This window comes from Mustela erminea, chromosome 3 (assembly GCF_009829155.1).
Source record: "Mustela erminea isolate mMusErm1 chromosome 3, mMusErm1.Pri, whole genome shotgun sequence".
Taxonomy (NCBI): Eukaryota; Metazoa; Chordata; class Mammalia; order Carnivora; family Mustelidae; genus Mustela; species Mustela erminea.
In genome coordinates, this window is record NC_045616.1 from 155,627,676 (window position 1) to 155,648,775 (window position 21,100).

A 21,100-nucleotide genomic window follows, 5' to 3' on the forward strand; every position below is an offset into this window, starting at 1 on the left:
AAAAATGTAATGCTTCTTGTAAATTATTCAATTAAAAAAAAAAAAAGGTGTGCATGTGTGGGCACATGCACATGACAGTGAAAAGAGCAGGCAAAGTGATACTTACCGCGATTGGCTCATTTTATTTCCCTAAGGAATTAATGATTACCAGATTCTCTTGCCTTGGAGGAGGAATTGCAACACGCAAGCCTTTTCCGAGCTTCTTTAAGGTTTTCCTGTGTGACCTTGAATAATTTGCTTCCCCACCTGGTGTCTGAGCATAAGCTCATCGTGCAGTGTTGACAAGTCAATGTTTTAGAGGGGTTTGGGGTGACCAGATGGAATCCACTGTGTTTCTGGGGAGAAGGGAGAGGAGAGCAGGGTCCAAGCCAGCCCCTCCAAATGTTCTTGCTCTGCCGGCTCTCCAGCCCCGCCGCCCTGCATGTCTGTCGCCTGCCTAGCCGGTGGACCTTGTTACAATGCAACATATGCTGGGTTCCCTGATGGGAAGGGTTTTGCGCTGCTCTGATGTCTGGGGTTTATTAGAGAAAAATCTATTAAGCCTGAGGTATGGGGCTGGCTTCCTGCCGCCACAGTGCTCGTGGAAGCAGCTCTGAAAGGATCTGACTTCCAGTGAAATCTAAGTTGGATTGAGATGCCAGATCAGGGGAAGAGCATTACTCTCCCCAGGAATGTAAGGACTGAAAATGCTCCGCCAGCTCTACTCTGTGATCGAAAAGCATGTGGTGGGGTAATAGGAGAATGACAAAGACGTTAAAATACATGAGAAGAGTCATTTAGTACAGGGATTCCCAGACACTGCTTCTTGCAAATATGTGCGCTGACTGCAGAGCGACGTGTGAGCAACTGGCATAAAATAGTCATCTGTTCTCCTACAGTTTTATCAGCACGAAGAAGGCATGACGTGCCCTGGAAGGCTTGTCAACCAGCAGGCTGCACTAGGGTGCCTAATGACCTTCTGGAATATCACACTCCACCCGCCACCAGGTGGCCTGGGGTCCTCCAAACCTCACGCCGGGCTGACCCCTCTCAGTCACTTCTGTACCCGACACACAGGTAGCAAGAGGGAACCACTCTACACCCGCGCCTGTCTTTCTTTCATGTTCACGGTTCTAGACCAGGAACTCACTGGAATCCTTTCAGGAAAACTACTCTGCCTTTTGGCAGCCTTATCAGCAGAAGAGAACTCAGCAGAGGCCCATTAATGGGACCAAAAAGATTGGTCTGCCTGTGAGCTTTCTGTGGTACCATCAGAAATAGTCCCCTTACCGGTGGTTCTCAGCAGGGGGGTGATTTGGGCCCCTACCCACTGGGGATATGGAGCCGTATCTGGAGACATTTTTTGGTTGTCAGAACTGGAAGGGAGATGCTATTGGTGTCTAGTTAGAGAGATTATCCAAAATGTCACTAGCCCCAAGGATGAGAGACCCTGTCTTACTTGTGTGTCTCTTCTCTCTTAACGCCACCCTCAACTTTGCAGATGGAAACTTCTAGGACCGTTCCTCACTATAGCGAAAAATGCTTCATTGACACTCACTAAATACTCAGGGAGCAAATGAGTGAATGAATGAGGTCAGGGAGGGACAGTAGACAAGAGAGCAAATAACTATCAAGTTAGCCCTTACATGATATTGGCATAAACAATCTGTACTTTCTATTCTTGTTATTGCTTTTATCTTTTTTTTTTTTTTAAGATTTTATTTATTTATTTGACAGAGAGAAATCACAAGTAGATGGAGAGGCAGGCAGAGAGAGAGAGAGAGGGAAGCAGGCTCCCTGCCAAGCAGAGAGCCCGACGCGGGACTCGATCCCAGGACCTGAGATCATGACCTGAGCTGAAGGCTGCGGCTTAACCTACTGAGCCACCCAGGCGCCCCTGCTTTTATCTTTGAAATGGTTTTATCCTGGAATCGTTTCATCTGCTCACTGAGCACCTGACAGTAAAATAAGCCAGTCTGCAAGCCAGAGGGAACATTAAAATGAGTTGAGCATGGCATGACTCCTGTCCCCAGAATCCACTTCCCTAGTGGAGAAAGCCATCATCAACCAATTAAACAGATCCATGTGAAATTTCAGCAGGAGCAGTGCTACATGTTCTGCTGGCTCACCACAGAAGAAGCCTGGGAAATTTCCCTAGTGCCAAGAACTAGACAGTATTTTCTCCAGAATGCTGTGCCCCGCGGATGATAGCATCAGTATCTGTGTTCCCATTCCAATATCACCTATGGATATTATCAACTACTTTGTCACTGGGAAAGAGCTTTTAAGGTCCTAATTGTCAAGCAGGAGAGCATTTCAGCAGATGGGAAATGGCCCACGTGAGCAATGGAGGAAGTGACCGACCTGTGTAGGGACGTACACGCAGTGCAGAAGGAAGCAGAGGAAGGAGGGGGCGGCACACGGGGCTGTCCTGGAGCACGGTTTTCTGTGAGGCACCGCGTACAATGTAGAGTTTCTAGAAGGTCAGTAAGACAGTCTAGTTTGCTTTAGAAGCATCGCAGCAGTGGTGGTATGCGGGATAAACTGGGGGCCGGTGGTTTCTCCAGCCTGGAGAGAGAGAGACAGAGCCCATTAGGAAATATCACAGTTTTCAAAGCAAGAGGTAATGAGTCTGTGGGGTGTGGCTCCGGCGACAAGACTGCCTTGGAAATCGAGTTCGCAGTTCCCGTGTCTGATTGCATGCAGCATGGTCAGCGAGAGGGAAGAACTGGGATATTATTCTTTGATTTGCAGTGTCATTTTCCCCAACACCTGCTGAAGAACAGGCCCGTACACGTATTTATGGTCTCCCGAGATGACAGTGTCCGTCCTTCCTTCTGTCCCCGTCCACCCAGGCTGGGTCACTTTTATGTTCTCGACAACTTTATGGATTTTGCATTTCAGAGAAAAAGAGACAAGGTTCAATTTTTCTTTAGGTTATAATATGGCAATTTTCCTTCCAAGAATCTTTTCCCAAAAATACATGATTCCTCCCTAGCTGCACAACAAACACTAATAAAGGCCAGGATCCAAAGATGCTACTTTGTCTCACACTTGCCTCCCGAAAGCTCTGGTGGGGTTGTGTGTGAAACCAGCAAATACGCATTTTCTTTCTGGGAACAATGTCCGGCAGTAGCAAGAGGCCCACCAGTAGCAAAAAGGAGCCTGGGAGTCCTTGCTGCCATTGGGACAAGGGCACATTCCCCAGAAAGTAAGGTTGTGTTTCATCCCCTCCCCCCACTGTTCATTCAGGCCTCTTTCCCATCTTCTATTTAACCCTCAAGGAAGTACTGAATCACACAATAGGCAGTAAGTGTAAAGTCTCAGATACTGCAAAGACTCAGAACAGAAATAGATCAAGGCATACGTAGGAGAGCTCAGAGATGGCACACATCAGCGGAGAGGAAGGGAAGGTGTTTAAAACGTATCCATAAACCTCTAGTTCCGGTGTCATCCAGAATAAAGAACTTCGCAAACTCAGCAACCAGCCAACCAACCAAACCAACCAAAAAACCAGTCAAGAAAGGAGCAGAATACCAATTCGGAGGGGTAACAGCAACCCAAGCCACCCGCCTCAACTCTGAAATGGAGATGCTCAGCCGGGCTGGCCTGTTTCCCACCTAGGATGGTGCCTTCTGCAGTTTCTGTCTGGACTACCAGAATGTGTGTTGTGTTTTAACCAACATTTTAACCAATTACGTTCAAACCTGCAAAGGGGGATGATACCTGCTTTTCCTAACTCAGGAAATATTTTTAAATCTTACACACTTCTACTTGAAGTTTAAAAAAAAAAAAAAAAAAAACTAGACCAAATCTCTGCTTGCTTATTTTTGTAACTACCTGCATAGAATAAAGCTGAATGATTTTGCAGCTTAAGGAAATACACGCTTTCCATGACCTTAGTGGAAGAGAACCTTCCTGGAGATCTTGCCTCTGAGCTTAGTCTACACCTCTGATACTTAAAGTCAGATTCTCTCTGAAGAGCACCAGGAAGTTCAAGTGTGCTCAATTCTGTTATGGCAAAGAGGACAGCGTTCAGTGCACTCTGTATGATTAAATTCCTCCCTTGTGCCCACGCAGAGTCCGCCTTCCTTAACCATCCCTGAGAACCACAGCCATGGAAGGAAGGGGCTCTGCTTCCTGCAGCCAGAGCAGGCTATGGACTCCTTGAAACCCAAGGTGACCCTCCATCTTCCTTCCAACAAACTGGGCAGGTCTCTCAAGTTCTCTGAACCACAGTCTCCTCACCTATGAAGTCGAGATAATCACGGGCCCTGCCTCACAGAGTCATGGGGAAGAAAACTTAATTGCCCATCAATGTTTATAGAATGATGAAAAAGGCTTATTACTCTGTAATTACTCTGCTGAGCAGAGAGCCTGTTGTGGGGCTCGATTCTAGGACCCTGAGATCATGACCTGAGCCAAAGGCAAAGGCTTTAACCCACTGAGCCACCCAGGTGTCCCTGTTACTCTGTATATTAAAGTTGGTTACTGTATGTAAATTTTATAAACCCAGTCAGAGTTTTAGCTTATCCGATTTATACAGGCGTCATTTCCCAGATCCTTTCAATGGAAGGCATTTTGCTGGCCATTGGGGGATTTTTTTTTTTTTTAAGATTTTATTTATTTATTTGACAGAGAGAGATTACAAGTAGGCAGAGAGAGAGAGGAGGAAGCAGGCTCCCTGCTAAGCAGAGAGCCCGATACGGGACTCGATCCCAGGACCCTGAGATCATGACCTGAGCCGAAGGCAGCGGCTTAACCCACTGAGCCACGCAGGCGCCCCATTGGGGGATCTTGATAGAAAATATTAAATAGTTTTGGGACGAGGTAATATATGACACCAATAAATACAGATGAATATAATGTGAACACACTGAAGATATGGAAAGATAAGTGTTTTAGACCAGACCTTGTTTAAAGAAAATACCTGTTTTTAATTCCAACCAGCAGATTTTGATTGGCATAGCAAATCCCTATGGAAAACTTTAAAGAGGAAAACACTAAGGTTAGTAGAATAACACAAATTAAGAAAATGTTTTCTATCCGGACGGTGTTATTTATTGCACTTCAAGCAGAATAAATCTTTACAGACATAAACCTCCAGACGGCCAATTGTATTTGACATCATAGTCATTAATTGAATGAATCCTATGTGACTTGCAAAAGCCAGAGAAATGCAGAACCTAATACGTTTGGAAGGAATTGGGAGGAATGCGCCCCATGTGGGAGCAAGTAAAATTCAGAGACCAGGTCAGGAAAGAAAGGAGAAGGATCGTGTTTAAGAGCTGATGGGAAACGTTGGTCTTTCTCCAGGTAAGACCCATTCCTTCGCTGTTCCACCACCTGACTCTGGGCCCTGGAATCCTTGGAATGAGGTTGCGTGAAGCTGTAAATGGACAAAACATAAGAGAGATGTTTGCTTAAACATAATGTCATTGCTTCACAAAGTCAGCGGCATAAAATGTTTCTGTGTCTCACTGATAATTTTCAAAAGATACAAGCTCTGATTTATTAAGATTTTATTTATTTATTTGAGAGAGAGAGATCACAAGTAGGCAGAGAGGCAGACAGAGAGAGGGGGGGAACAGGCTCCCCGCTGAGCACAGAGCCCAATGCGGGGCTCGATCCCAGGACCCTGGGATCATGACCTGAGCTGAAGGCAGAGGCTTTAACCACTGAGCCACCCAGGCGCCCCCAAGCTCTGATTTAAAGACAGAAAGCCATTGCCCTTGAGACATACATAATCGACGTGGGGTTGGTGCTAAATTAAATGGATTTTATCTTCTGATGAAATTTCTGAGGGATAGATGTGCATTCTAGCTTCTAGTTATTTGTAAATGATAATGAAAGGTGTTTGGTTGGACAGTGCCGCCTCTTGGTAGGGAAGGTGGGTTTCAAAGTGAGTCTGCTCGAATGTTAGTTCTGTCTCCATGCCTTGATTGTCTCTGTCTCCATCCCTTGATTGTCTCTGCGATCTCGGGCAAGTTTCTAAGGCTTCTGTGCCACAGAATAGGGGATCTGATGGGATCTGATGCGACCACCCTTGGGCGGAATGTGGTGGGTGTGAAGCGGGCGAGACCCCCAGGGCTGTGGGGGGCACAGAGGACTCGCCGGAAAAGTGGGAGCTCCCACCATGTTGACTTCTCCTCGTCCTAACGAAAGTCAGGTCAGTGCTTATCGTAAAGTCCCATTAATACATCTGTAATTCCAGTGCCAGTCAATCTAGAGTGCCTATCACGTTCACCTGAGAACAGTCTTCACATCACTGAACTTGTTTGCTTTCTGTGGGCCTCGTGTTTCTTACGCGACCTCTTTCTCTGTGATCTAAGGCCGTAGAGCCCCACAAACCCGGGAGAAAAGGCTGGAAGTGGGTATGAGAGAGGTCCCTTAAAATTAAGTTCAAGAAGGAAGACCTTGACAGTCATTTCAGACGGTGAAGGGCACACCAGATGTAGTCAGTGTTTTCAGTAATTGTGCTTGCCACCAAGACGGGGTACTTTTGTCGAGAACATCACATTCCATCCTACTGGACTCTTGCTAAGGTAAAAGAGAGAGAGAGAGAGAGAAGGCAAGCTATATGCTGGTGCCGTCCCTGAATTCCATTGTAAGCATTTGTTAACTAGGTAAGGAACCATTAAGAATGCTTTAATTTAGGTCCTTAAAAGTCCTAAAACACTACCTTTCCAAACACTTACCAAAAGAACAACTGTTACAAAGGAGGAACAACCTTTTCCCAAATGACCAGAATTTATGTTCACTGAACCTAACTACTGTTTCGCTTCATTGAAATCTGAATTTAAATCTTACAAGATAAAACCTCCAGCCGTTAACATGGGGAAGGACCTTCATTTGCCACTGTTCCCAAACCACATACCAAGGTAGCCCAGGACAACCAGGCAAACTCAGAGGGGCTCCTCCAGAGAGTCTCTGTCTTTGGACACCAACAGAAACATGAGCTTGAGTCAGTGACAGTTTCAAAATTCTGTTCTGCCAGTGTTCCTTTTGATGACGTCATAACCGTGCAGACCTTCCATCCAGAGCATCACGAACTACTTATAGAGGACCCCATGAGCCAAGCAGGTTTGGGAGCCTCTCCAGTTACATCAAGTCAGTCTCTGCCCAGTTTCTGTATTCCGTCCTTTCCTACGACAAAAACATAAATGTGCTCAACAATTAGATATTAAATGAGCATTCTTCAAGATCCAAGTGATTTGTTTCCTTGTGGCTTCAGTTCACAGCTGTGGATGGAACTTAAAACGTTCTGCTAGGAAATAAAGAAATGCTTAATGAAGAACTCATAATTCTTCATTAGTGAAAAAGATAAAAGAAATGTTGTGGCGCTTTTATTGTTTGCATAAATAAGACTAAACTTATCTGCCCCTTGCTCTTTTTTCCAGTAATCTGACATATTCCATCAGCCCTGTCAGCCATCCTGCCCGTTTTAAATTATAAACGTCTATGGCAGCCATAACAGAAAATATCTTTAACCTCACTGCAAACTTTTCAATTAATTTTCAAATTAATCACAGCCATTCTGCTGAGAGGTAGGCAGACACAGAGGTAATAAAAGCCAAGTCTAAGACTTTATCAATGGATAGAAATTAAAGGTAATGGGATACTGTTATCTGGAAATGAATACCATCTCTCTCTCTCTCTCTCTCTTTTATTTTTTAATGATGGCACTTTAAAAAGAAGCTTGCTAATGCATTCAGTTGCACAGATACAGAATCTCCCACGGTAGTGGTATACAGCTGCTCTGTCCGTATTCTTTTACCCATGACCTGCAGGGACTACCAATGAAACTCCTTTGTTGGTTATCTTATTCAAAATGCAGGGTAAATATGTATGTATCCCCTCCACATTTTATATTTAGGAAAATCCAGACACAATAGTAAAGTGAAATATGGCAAAAGAAAATGCCTGTACATGGGATGCCTTTGGATTTAATGTCTAGACACGAGAAATACGTGTGAATGGCCACTGGACACTGTACTTCACTTTTTCTAGTATGAAGACTGTGCCCAAGTTTATTCATAGCTTCTTTATGCTTCCTCTAAGGGCAAATTGAAGCAAACCTGCCTAGGTGTGTTTGGCTTGTGCTTTGACATAGGCGCTGGTGACTAATTGTTTGGAGTTGACCACTTGGTTTTTTTCTTCTCTGGCAGCTAAACAGCGACTATGCCCAAAAGCTTCCCTCCCATTCCTGATGCATTTCAGCAGAAACAACAATAGAAAAATGCAAAGAGATGCAACCCACAGAGTCACTTATCAGTACTTACATACGAGTGTCAGACTTGCTGTCTCTGAAATTTTAAAATAACCAGCCAAGTATACAAAAAAGAAAAAAAAAAAAAAAGAGGTAGCCAGGGTGTGGCTTCATGGGGACAAAGCAACTGGCTCCTTCTCTTCTCTTGCCTTCTCACGTGTGGTTCTGGCATCACGTTGACAGGGTTCAACAACGCTGCTCTGACCCCCAGAATGCCACTGCTCCAGAGGCGGAAAGGAAGATTGAGCTCTGGCACCTTCGCTTCCTTTTCTGAGACCCCCTGGGTCTGCTGACTGGGCAGCCGCTGGGAGCCAGGAGCTGGCCCGGCACCCACAGCTGGCCCGAGTGTTCTTTTGAACAGAAACAATTTCACAGAACACCAGGATCACACAAGGCCACACTAACGATGATGGGTCAAGGCAAAATCAAGACCCCTCCTTAGTCAGGTCTGAACACGGACCAAACATGAATGTTGTCCACATCACATCCAGGCTGACTGGGACGTGTGACTGGCATGACGGCTCCTTCTTCACCAATCACAGTTGGAGCCTTGCTTTAGTCTTCCTTCCTAGATTGAAGATACTGGGTCACATCCAACAGCAACCAATCCAGAACCAACTCCTGCCCCAAAGTGGCTAATGCAAGCCCAGATTCCCTAAATCTGCTCTAACACCATCTTATGGAAATACCCTGCAGTTCCGTTTGGGGTAGGGGGTGGGGGAAGTGTTCTTTCTTGTTGTTAGGAACAATAAGGCCAATGTTGTTCAACCCCAGGTGTGAACCTGATGGTCTTGGTTGGATCACGTTGACATGGCTACTGACGTGATTTTTAAAGTTTACCCTTCCTGGGGTGCCTGGCTGGCTCAGTCCTTAGAGCTTGTGACTCTTGATCTTGGGACAGAGAGTTTGAGCCCCACATTGTGTATAGAGATTACTTCAATCAATCAATAAATCAATCAGTCAATCAATTAAGTTTAAAAATTTTTTTTAAAAAAGCTTACCTTTCTTGAATACCTTTCCCTTTTACCACATGACTCTGTGCTTATCAGGAAATTAATCCATTAGGCCATTAGAATAAGGGTCTTCTTCCTTCTTAAATAACATACTTTCTCTGTTAGATAAGTCTGCTCCCACGTTATTGCCCACTGTTATAGTCCAGATGCAAAAATCAAGATTTGGAACTAAAGTCTGTGTGCATTGCTGAGCAGACTGATGGAGGCGGTATCTTGGCCAAATGTAACTGTGAATAAGCTTTGAACCTTGATAATTGACAAGGTCCCATGCACTAATCAGCTTGTGACCTTGGTCAGGTCACCAAATAGTCTGACCTGAGTTTCTCAGTCTACACAATAAGCATGGGAGATGCTAGCTGAAGTCCCTTACGGTTCTGAAGTGTAAAGAAAAGCAAATAAAAATGCATAAGGAAAGAAGACAGTCAGAAGGGCTTTAAAAGCAGCTGTGGCTTTTTTTTTTTTTTTTTTCCTAGAGAGAGAGAGTGGGGAAGTCAGGAGAGAGGGATGGGGGAATCCCAAGCAGGCTCCACACCCAGCCCAATGCGGGGTTCCATCTCACGACCCTGAGATCGTGACTTGAGCCAAAATCAAGAATTAGATGCTTTACTGACTGAACCGCCCAAGTGCCCCAGTTCTGGCATTTTTTGAATTACATCTTTTATTTGATGTATGGTTATTGCTTACTTAGAATCTGTCTTCTCTGCTAAATTATAAACAATTTGAGGTCAGGAGTCAATATTCCTATCCCCAGGACCTAAAGCTTTTCCTGATTCATAAAAAGAATTCTTAAATACTCATGAAGGTGACAAAACATGGGTAATATTTTCAGATGATTTGTTACTTCATTTTAAAGAATATCTTCAAACATCTTTCGCACTTGGTACCTCTTCTGGACCAAATTTTGTTAGATTCTTTTGAGATTTTCTTTAAAGAAAGTACCTCTGTTCAGTGTTATCTCCAATAAATTGAGTTGTCATTCTTTGGAGGACTGAACTGAGGTGACAAAGATGAAATTGTGTGTGTGAAACATGCTACCAGCATTTGCAGGACCAAAACCAACAACAAGTATCACTAGATACCACCGCTGGACTCCGCTTAGCAATCACTCCTCAAATATATACTCACAGCTTCCTTCCTAAGACTCCGAGATAGGTGCCGTGGGACTGTTTCTCACTTCCAGAATCATGGAGCCTAGCATGCGGTCTTTGCAGATGGTGTTCTGGCTTATAGAATGTGTTTACCGGTATAATTATGGCTTTTATCAGAAGTTCAGAATTTTTCATAAGAATCATTAAAAGCTCCTTTTTAAAGATTTTTTTTTCCTAGAGAACTGTCAGATGATATCATTACCTAATTTATAAGAAAGCGTGCTATGTTCTATGATTTAGGCACAGTATATTTTTAGGTCATTTTTAATTTTATTAAATATTATGTTTCCTTTAATACATATAATAAAACTTTTTTTTAAGATTTTATTTATTTATTTGACAGAGATCACAAGTAGGCAGAGAGGCAGGCAGAGAGAGAGGATGGGAAGCGGGCTCCCTGCTGAGCAGAGAGCCCGATGCGGGGCTCGATCCCAGGACCCTGGAATCAAGACCTGAGCCGAAGGCAGAGGCTTTAACCCACTGAGCCACCCAGGTGCTCTATAATAAAACTTTTTGAGGGTGATCAAGGCCTTTCTGGCTTTTTCTTAAATTCCTAATCTAATGGTGGGGCAAAATCCTGATCGCTGCCAGTATTGACAAAGTAAACACCGTTGCTCTAGAAACCTAGACTCACCCACTCCTCACCTGGACTGGGAGCATCAGATCCCTCCCTGTGTTCCCACTGGAAGTTCACAGGTCCAGGTGATTTTTCTAGGAAGTATTGCAGGCTATTAGTTTTAAAATGGGTACATAGGCATAGAATATAAACATTTTCCGTAAAGTCATTATGGCTTACAAGGAAAAGTTTATGGTACTAATTTGTCCTTTGTTCCCTTGGGCTATTACCACCATACACAGCCTGTTAGAATTACACAGCTAAATGCTCATATGTAGGAAGTTGATTTTTCATTGTGGAACATATTTTATTGAAAAAGTCTAGTTGTGTTCACAGATAAAAAATAGTGTTTTGAATTTTATTGATACTGAATAGGTATTACAATGTAATTGATAATATTCTTTGCAATCTAACAGACTATTAGAATATCGAGGCCCTTAATAGAAGCAGAAATTCCCTGGTACTTAAAATACGTGAGATTTAAAATGATAAATAATAGCATAAATTATGGCTAATCATTTCTCATTGTTTCCCCCCTTGGTCCTAATCAACTGAACTCTGAGAAAAAGCCCATTGCTCGGCTACGACTTATTTAAGGGCCTCTCACCTCCTGTCTGACATGCCCCACACATTCCTGCCTGAGGGTCTTGTCACTCTTTTCCCGTTCTGGAACATTCCTTCCACCCAGGACCACCTCCAGGGTCAGCTTCTCAAGGAGCTGATCCATAGCCAAAGTAGTCACAGTAACAACCCCCACCTAGCACATGGGTCGTAGCTTGGGGCACGAGCATGCATATACCAGTATTGCCTCTGTCTGCTTTATTTTTCCCCTTACGCTTGTATTAGTGTCCTGTGGCTGCTGTGACAAAATACAACAAACAAGGTGGCTTGAAACAGAAATTAATTCTCTAACAGTTGAGGAGATCAGAAGTCGAGTCAAGGTGTCCACAGAGTTGGCTCCTTCCAGAGACTCTGAAGGAGAGAATGTCCATGCCTCCTTGCTTCATGTGGCGCTGGACAACCCTTGGCACCTGCTGGCTTAGAGCCACATCACGCCAGTTCCTGCATCTGTCTGGACATTGCTTTCTCCTCCCTGTGTCTCTCTGTGTCCTCTTACGTGTCATATAAGGACTCTGTCATTGGATTGAGGGTCTGTCCTCATCTAGTAAGATCTCCTCGTGATACGTAATTACATCTGTAAAGACTACTTCAAATAAGGTTCCTTTCCGAAGTCCCATGTGGACGTGAATTGTTGAGCGGACACTATTCAACCCAACACATGCTTAACGCTATATGACAAATAATATATTTTGCATTTAGTAAATTGCCAATCTCCATAAGAAAATCGTTTCCAAGGACTGGAACTTTCACCATGTTCAGTATTGGATCTCCAACAGCTGGGTGCACGGTGGCCCCTCCGCGAACAAGGGCTGGAGAGTGAGTGGTTTAGAGCCGAATCCTTGGACAGAGCCGGAAGCCAGGCAGCCTGTAGGAATATGGTGGGAAGTGAGGGCTGCTCAGGCTTCTAGAAATAAGCCACAGGTCAGAGAGGTGGCAGATTCAAACATACAACCGAGAGACGGTGGTTGGTAAGTCAGAGTATATCCCGGGCCAACCCCGATCACAGGGAGGACTCCCAGAGGCAGGAGTTGGAGGTGGTGCCTCTTGGGATGACTCGGACAGCTCCCTCCGCCTTGCTGGAGTCTCGCCAGCCACATGGTCTCCTGTCAGCTTAGAAAGGCCACGTCTGCGTCTGGTTTCCTGGGGCTGTAACAAATTAACAGAAAGTTAATGATTTACAATAACACACACCGATCCTCTCACGGTCCTGAAGGCCAGAAGGCTGTAATCAGGTTCCCTGGGCCGTCATCAGCAGGTCAGTAGGGCCTTGCTGCATCCTGAGGTTCTAGAAATTATTGACCTTGCCTTTTCCTCCTGGAACTGCGCTGCTTACATTTTGCGGCTCGTGGGCCCTGCCTCAGTCCTTCCAGACAACAACATAGTTGATTTCAATGGTGTGTCGCCTTCTTAGTCTATGCAAAGTCCATGTTGCCAAATAAGGTAGCATTTCACAGGTTGCGGGGATGAAAACCCGGGACCCTTGGGGGCCCTTAATCAGCCTACCATGGTATCCTAACCGGAGACCAGCCACAGATACGGAGACAAGTATAAGGAGTCCAAGAGTCTTCCTTCCTGATCTCCCTGTGCAGGAAGCAGTGGGATCCTGTGGTCCCACTTAACTACAGGAATGGCCCCTTCTCTCCCCATGAACTTCTCTGCTGATGGCAGGCCTACTTGTAAGGAAAGAGTCAAATTTGAAACAAGCAGGTATGCTGACCTTGTGCTCCCAACATTTGATTTCTCCCTCTTTTTGTACTTGATTTTTCTTATGTTTTATGATATCATCATAGATGATTTGTGTGAGTTGCCTCAATAGTGCGTGAAAAGAGAAGGTATAATTAGTCATACAGATCTTAGATAAAAGAGGATCGCCCCCACGGGGGAAGAGCTGGCTGGGAGGTTCCCGAGGGAATCCAGTCCCTGGGAGCCGAACATGTCTACAAGCTGTATTGTGGCTGCTCCGTGCGGAGAAAAGTCGAGAAATCATGGTTGAGTGAACTAATGCTTATGATGCCATTTGGGGAATTATACGTTCCCCAAATGTAAAGCTTGGGGAGAGCCATTTTTTCCTAAAAACTAAAGCGATTGAGCTTGTTTTCTAGATAGTCCGAATTCCAAAGCTGCTGTTTATTTAAAAGCTAAGATGTGTTGTTTAGATTTGATAAACCACAGAGGGCAGCTTTTAGTGTGTGCTGTCTAATATCCAGGAGCGAGGATGAAGGCTTTGATGCTTCCATGTGTTTCTCGCTGTATAAGATCTCCTTTGTCAACAACAATTAAAATATCTCCATTTTGTTGTAAACATTTCCACCTATCTGACTTTCTTCAGACCACCAGCTCCACTCCCCCAACCTTATCATCAAGACCTAAATCGAAAACAAGACAGTTGGTCTCACAGCTCTGGATGCAAAAGTTCAAGCCAATAGGGTCTTTAAAACTTTTGGTTAGAGTTCCAAAGTTTATAAATGGCAGGGATTTTCCTACCTTTAAGCAATGTCCAGACAGCCACGTCCCAGTGGAAATTATTGAATCTACAATGAATGTGAGTCATGACCCTCCAACACTAAGAACCAAGTTGAAGCATGTGCCTCTGATTTTTGCTAGAAAATCAAATCTTGAACTCCCAAAGACTCTGGTTGTCCAGGGGCTCTTTTCAGTGCAGAGGTAAACTTGCTAAAATGTTGCAACAGTGTATCAACTTTTCAGTTTCTCTGCCAGCCTATCATAGAAACCGATTTCAAACTGTTTGCTATTTAGCTCTAAGCTGAGTGCTTATAATTTTAACAACTCAGATAGTCCATATAAGAGTGAGGATTTTGTCACAATATTGTTGGTCTATGTGACAAGTTTTAATGGAGAAAAGGTTACATTTGCATATTCTCCAGTTCCATTAACATTTCGAAAGTGAAGCCCAGTCACAAACGAGAGAATTATGTGTTTGCTCCGGTAGAAAATGGTAGAGGGTTCTTATTTCTTGTTCTTCTCTTCTTCTTCTAGTTGTCTATAATACTGGACTTTTCTCAAGGGTCCACACTGCATGCCCAACATTGCTCTAAGGAGTTCATGTATAATATTTCTGATCATCCTATCAATCCTCTGTGGTTGGAATTATTACATCATTATGAGAGATGGACCCAATGAACATTTACTCCAAACAAAGAACATGCCGGCCAGTGGAGATTCTGCAGCAAATCAGACACAGAGGGGAGGGGCCCAAGGCTACAGAGAGAGTTCATGGTAGAGCAGGATTGGAACCAATCCTGACTGCATCCAAAGAACTTTTGCCCACCAGGGTACTCTGCCGCTGGAGGGCGATTGGGGGGAAAAAAATCATTTCAAAATGGCACCTTTGCATTAACAGTTTTTACGACAAGCTAAAGTAGTGTCTGTCTTTATCCTTATCTTCCTTCAAGTAAGTATCAATAAACACCATCAGTAAATGGTTATTTTGAAAAAATTAAATTGTATTATATAAATTTCCAAAATGCAGATGAATTTCCTTTAAAGCGGTCTTAGGGTAACTATCTCTAGTATATTTCCAGCTGTCAATACCTTACCAACCACTTTCACATTTATTAGTTCATGTGTCATTTAAGACCATATCCCATGAAATAGGTGGTGTTATTTGCTGTATTCGATCCATGGAAATCAAGACCAGCAAGCACTGGGGGGCTCTCTTGTATTTATGGGCTAGAAGGGAGAAAGTCAGATGTTCAAGTTCTAAATGCTTTCTCAGTTAATTTTGACACCAAATCCTGGGTCCATTCTACTAAAATCAAGGAATGAAAGACTTACAACATGCTTACTCAGCACGAGGGGCCAGATCCAGTCCGTGTTTAGACCAGAGTTTCTCAAGCCTGGCTCTCATGACAGTTTGGAGACAGATAAGTCTTTGTTGGGGACGGTCATCCCGTCCATGGTCAGCTGTTGAACAGGATTCCTGACTTCTCCCCTCCGCATGCCAAGAGTATCTTCCAGTTCAGTAGTGACAACTGAAATTGTCACCAAGCATTGCCAAATGCTCCTGTGGACACTTTTTTAAACATATTTCTTTTGGGAGCGCCTGGGTGGCTCAGTGGGTTAAAACCTCTGCCTTCAGCTCAGGTCATGATCCCAGGGTCCTGGGTTCAAGCCCCGCGTTGGGCGCTCTGCTCAGCAGAGCCTGCTTCCTCCTCTCTCTCTCTGCCTCTTCTCTGCCTACTTGTGATTTCTGTCAAATAAATAAAATCTTTAAAAAAAAGAATATTAAACATGTTTCTTTTTGAGACACTGTCTTTAAAAATTCCCCTGGTTAGACATTATTTCACGGCAGTGATCCCACCAGGCAACATAGTTTTGGGGTTAAATTTATCTATTTGAAAGCAGACTGCTAGTGTTATTTCGTCTCCACCACTTAAGTTTGTACCATCTGTGAGTCAAATTTAGTCCTCTGTAAAATGAAAATAAACCACATAAGACTACTTAAGGATGAAAGAGTTAAAGGTGCGAACAGGGAACCATGGCAACTGACGTTTAGTGCGCTCCCATTATTACTTAAGGTGATTTTTCTGGCTGTTCCATAAGCCCAAACAAACCTAGTATTTCTTAGCTTTCTTCTTCACAATCCTGACTACAGACCAGAGCCAGAATGTTTGTATCTGAATGAAAGGCCCTTTATGATCTCATCCCGGACTTGCTTTCGCCTTTGCTCAGCGTCCCCTCTCCCAGTCAGCCCTCCTCCCCACAGCCTGTTCTTAGCCATGCCCAGCCAGACTGAGCACACACCTTTCCCAAATCCGCCAACGCCTCCACGACCCCATGTGTCCACCCGCACTGCTCCTTTGTTGGTATTTGCCTTTTCCCGAGCTTGTCTTACAAATCCTTGAGCATCAAGACCTGATGTGAAGAAATCATATTGTATACCAAACTCTGGCCCAAATGAGATGAATGTTTTATTTCCTCTGGGCCTCTAGTTCTTTCCCTGGAGTCTCTCCCCATGAGCAACAAAAAAAATCCAAACAATCTCATCGAAGTGAAAAAAAAAACCATTCCAGAAAAAGAGCCTTCAATATGAATCGTTCCCTAAACTTTGGGGGGAGGGGTGCTCCTTCAGCATCTCTCTTGTGAAACTGAAGAGAACATTTGGAAACATTAGTATCCTCTTCGACCGTACCCACTGCCGTGGCTGAGGCCGGGGAATGCAGAAGCAAATGTCCTGGACGTACCACCCACTCCGGCCCAATTCCTGGAAAGCTGGTTTTGGCTGGGAGACATCCAGTCATTTTAAACACTAACTCACTGTTGTCTTCGGTCTTTACCTGGCTTTCTGACCTCTCTTGCCCCCTTCACTTGGTCCCAGGGGACCCCCGCCCCGGAGCCGCACTTTCACTCGATCAGGACATGGTGGCTCCAGGTATTCCTTCACACTGTGGGAAAAATCATTTTCCCGTGGAGCTTACAACAGAGAGAGTGTGGGGGTGGGACGTAGTCACAAAAGTAATGGAAGAGAATTTCACAGTCCTGAGTATTGTGGATAAAATAGGGCAGTAGGTAAGGTGACTCCGGGGGTCAGCCTTGCTTGGCTGGAAGTTTCTGGGAGCTGCCCTCCAAGACATATGACCTGTGACCTAATAGAGACGAGAGAACACCAGGCAAAGACCCAAGGAGAAAGCCTCCCTGAAGAACCAGGTTCTCGAGAGGGGGACGGAAGTACCATTCTCAATAGGAAGGACACTCTGTGGGGAGGTTGGGCTGGCAACTCAGAAGAGGGAAGAGTCCTCTGTGTGGTCTTCCCAGGCCCCACGGAGGAGTCCGCTGTTTTCCTAGGTGTAATGGGAAGCTGATGGAGACACAGAGATATGAGACTGATACATAGAAAAGATTGCTCAGATGGGCAACATGGAGAACAACGGGGTGTGTGTGTGTGTGTGTGTGTGTGTGTGTGTGTGTGTGTGTGTGTGTAGAGGCGTGTCGGAGGAAGGGAGAACATTCCAGAATGACCAGTTGGCCGGGGAAATGACCTGAGTAGAACAGAGGTAACACTGTCCCTGCCAAGATGCTTTCTTCCCTCATTCCTTTGTGCCTTTATTCCTTCAGAGCCCATGTATGTCATCTTCGTTTTGTTCCAGGGCTACCTTATGTGCTAGTTAACCAACATGACCAGAAAGTTGTGGCCCTGGCCTCCTGGAACTTACCACAGGGCGGAGAGGGGGTAGTGCTTGGTCACAGACCACAACACAGCCAGGGCACTCCCACCAGGACTGTGTGGAAGGGACTCCCGGAGGGCTTTGCTGAGGAAATCACAAAGAACCCAAGGCTCTGCATTTGAGTGAGAGGCCCCCGGGGCCAAGACCATTCCAGGTGGCAGGAGCAGACGTGGGGGAGACCACCCAGTTGTCAGCCAGTGTGGCCCGTGCAGGGAGCCCAGGGAACACAAGGCTGGTGAGGTGGGAGGTGGCAGCTCCAGCAATGGCCGGCGAGCCGGGGGAAGAGCTGGTCTTCATGCCAACGACACTAAGAACCAGGGAAGGGTCTGAGGCAGGGATGTGGTGCGGTGAGGTTTGGGTTTTTGCCTATTTAGAGGCCTTCGAGAGGAAGAAGGGTGGGTGGGAGGTGACTGGCTTGGTCAGCGTGGTGGGAGGTGAGGAATAGGTTTGGGGAGACAGTGGTAGGGTAGCGGGGATGTCTGGGATTCCGGAAGTTACAAGCGGAGGCTGACAACAGCCTTGCTTTTGACCAAAATGAAGAGCTTAGACCCCTCCTGGACACATGATTCTTTAGAAAGTTCATCTGTGTGTGTGTATGGGGCTGTGTGTGTGTGTATGTGCACACGTGTATATTTATACCTTTCCACAGATGAACCCATGGGCGTGCATCCGTTCTGTCCCAAAGACTAGAGCTCTTGTTCGAAAGACACTATTGATATATGCCATATAAGCCTAATAGAGCAGGGCGCCTGGGGGACTCAGCTGGTTAAGCGACTGCTTTCAGCTCAGGTCAAGGTCACGGTATCCCGGGATCAAGCCCTACATGGGGCTCCCGGCTCCGTGGCGGGCGGGGGTTGGGGGGGAGGGTCTGCTTCTCCCTCTGACATTCTCTCCTCTCCTGCTCTCTCTCTCCTCTCTCTCAAATAAATAGATAAAATCTTTTTAAAAAATTTAAACCAAATAGAGAGGTTATTATCTGGTTAATAAAACAGGCTGAAATGAATTCTTTGCTAATCACTTTCCGATAGCACAGGCTCACCTGAATTCATCTTAGCCATCAAGGGTCTATATGACACTGCTAATCTGAATTTGTAGGTTTCTGTAGATTTTTATTTTATTTGAACAAAGAATAAAATTTCAGTTGGCTGCTCTTCTAAGCAGAGGGACTGTGCTATCTTGATGTTGCCAAGGTGGTTTAGATCATACAAGAGAAGGAAATTAAATTAAAAAGAAGAAGAGGCTTCCTGTGTTTCAATCCATAATTGTTTTTTTACTTTGATCACATAGTTAAAAAGTTTCAGTAGTTTGCCTACTACTATCAGCAATCACTTGTGGATATCTTGTAGCGGAGATACTACTGTACTTTATGTCTTTTGGAGAATATGTGTGGCTGTCTAAAATGTTACATGAGTTTATTAAATACTTAATGCACATTCAGTTGAATGCTGTTTTTCTCCAATAAAAACTGAGCCAAATCCAAAGGAGTCCTATTGCCTATTGTCTTCAGAGCCCGTAAAGGCAGTGCTAGTGTGATTCAAGGTTTGCTTGACAACCTCTGCTAGTTGTGATAAAGGGAAGATAAAGAGAACAGGTTAGAATCTATGAGGACACTTTTAACCTTTGTCTGTTCCTTCTCTGCCCCATTTTTCATGACTTCTCTTCTCAGATGACAGCACTGACCTGGTATCAACAGGATGTACGCTTTTAAGTTGTTTTTCCAGGAGTAGAGTGGTTATTGTAAAGCCATCTCATTTCTCTCCCGCCCTCTCCGTTGGATAAATAGTACCCTTCTGTGGCATGTGGGTCAAGTTTTTATCTGTGGTCTCAGAGGTTGCTTTTTTATTTCTCTGTTAAAAATTGGTTCCTTGCTACAGGAATGGAATCCCTACAGTTGGCCTGGTTACCTCCGTGTTCTAGAGGGCTGAGCTGATTTATTTCATAAAAAGTATTCCTTTGCATAATGGTACCATCAATCTTGTGTTTTAGGATGGACTTAAAGGTCTCAGAGCGTATTTGTTACATTAAATAAACAACCAGCTTCTTGGAGTAGCTCAGATGTGAAAAGGGAAATACAGGAGAAGACTGTGTAATGCAAAAAACTGATGATTAACATTGTATGGATAGATCTAATTCTTGAATTTCCTTTTATGACATCTTCCTGTTGCTCTCATTTTATCCTGAGAGAATTGATTATGGAATCTGTTTATTTTTCTAGAAGAGATTATGAAAACATCAGCAACAATACTAATCATAAAAATAATAAAGATGGTGTCAAGTGCTATCACAAGATTTTGGTTTGGACCCATCCAGTTATATATTCTTTGGTCTGGTAATTTAGCTAAATGCTGTACCTGAATCAGACCATTGAAATCATATATTAGGAAATTAAGAAGACCTTGTAAATTCTCCATTTAGGCCCCAATAAAAAATGTATATATTAATAAAATCATGTGACACTTTAAGTCACTTTTTTTGGTAATCTTTGTAAACATGTAACTTTAATTGATATATTGAAGAGTTCATATGTAAGTGTGTGTATATATATATGTATATATATTCTACATATGATACATATGTTTATACACATATACACTTCTAAGCCATCTACTTACAGAAGTCATTTCCAGTGCTTTCGGTGGATATGTGTGTAAGAAGACCAGAACCACCATTTGTGAAATAGTTTCTCATAGACTCTTAAGTGCATTTTGTAAATGGGTTAATGGTGTGTTAACACCATGGGAAGATTCCTCTCTCATGTTCTCCTGCCTTCCTCTTGTTCAGAGAATTTGGATGGAGAGACCCGGAACTGCCGGAAGTGATTCAGATGCTCCAACACCAGTTTCCTTCGGTCCAGTCTAATGCTGCAGCCTACTTACAACACCTGTGCTTTGGAGACAATAAAATTAAAGCTGAGGTAAGCACTCATTGGATTCAGACATGCCTGGTGGCAGACTCATCATCCCCGAGGTCTTACAGAGTAGTGTTGAAAGGGGAAAGAAGAAGGAAAACTCAAGCTCTGTTTCCAAAGTTTAGATCCATATTTAAAACTGAAATGGCAATTTCTCTCTAATTAATTGGCATGTGTATACATACAGTCTTCTTTTTAAATATTTGAATACTGAGGAGTAGGTGACCCAAGGTCCCTGTGAGCATTAACACTAGACTTTCTGTGGGATTTGCCTCCCTCCTGCTGATTCCATCTCTGGAGTTATCTCTGCCTTGAAATCTTCAAGAAATACAAAGCAATCTTACTTTACAAGATTACTACA

General features: G+C 44.2%; 1 protein-coding gene and 1 long non-coding RNA gene across 5 annotated transcripts in view; one reads left to right on the top strand and one right to left on the bottom strand.

The window, feature by feature from the left end:
* Window positions 1-21,100, top strand: part of CTNND2 (catenin delta 2) — a 901,368-nt gene that overhangs the window by 636,694 nt on the left and 243,574 nt on the right. For all 4 annotated transcript variants that reach the window (XM_032337744.1, XM_032337745.1, XM_032337748.1 and 1 more), the window contains one exon: window positions 20,613-20,745. In XM_032337744.1, the coding sequence (XP_032193635.1) occupies window positions 20,613-20,745 (133 nt within the window). The remainder of the gene's footprint in view (window positions 1-20,612; window positions 20,746-21,100) is intronic.
* LOC116587070 lies at window positions 5,016-6,959 on the bottom strand. The gene is made up of 2 exons (XR_004284294.1): window positions 6,857-6,959; window positions 5,016-5,368 (listed from the first exon to the last, which is right to left on the bottom strand). It is a non-coding gene; the product is annotated as an uncharacterized LOC116587070 (long non-coding RNA).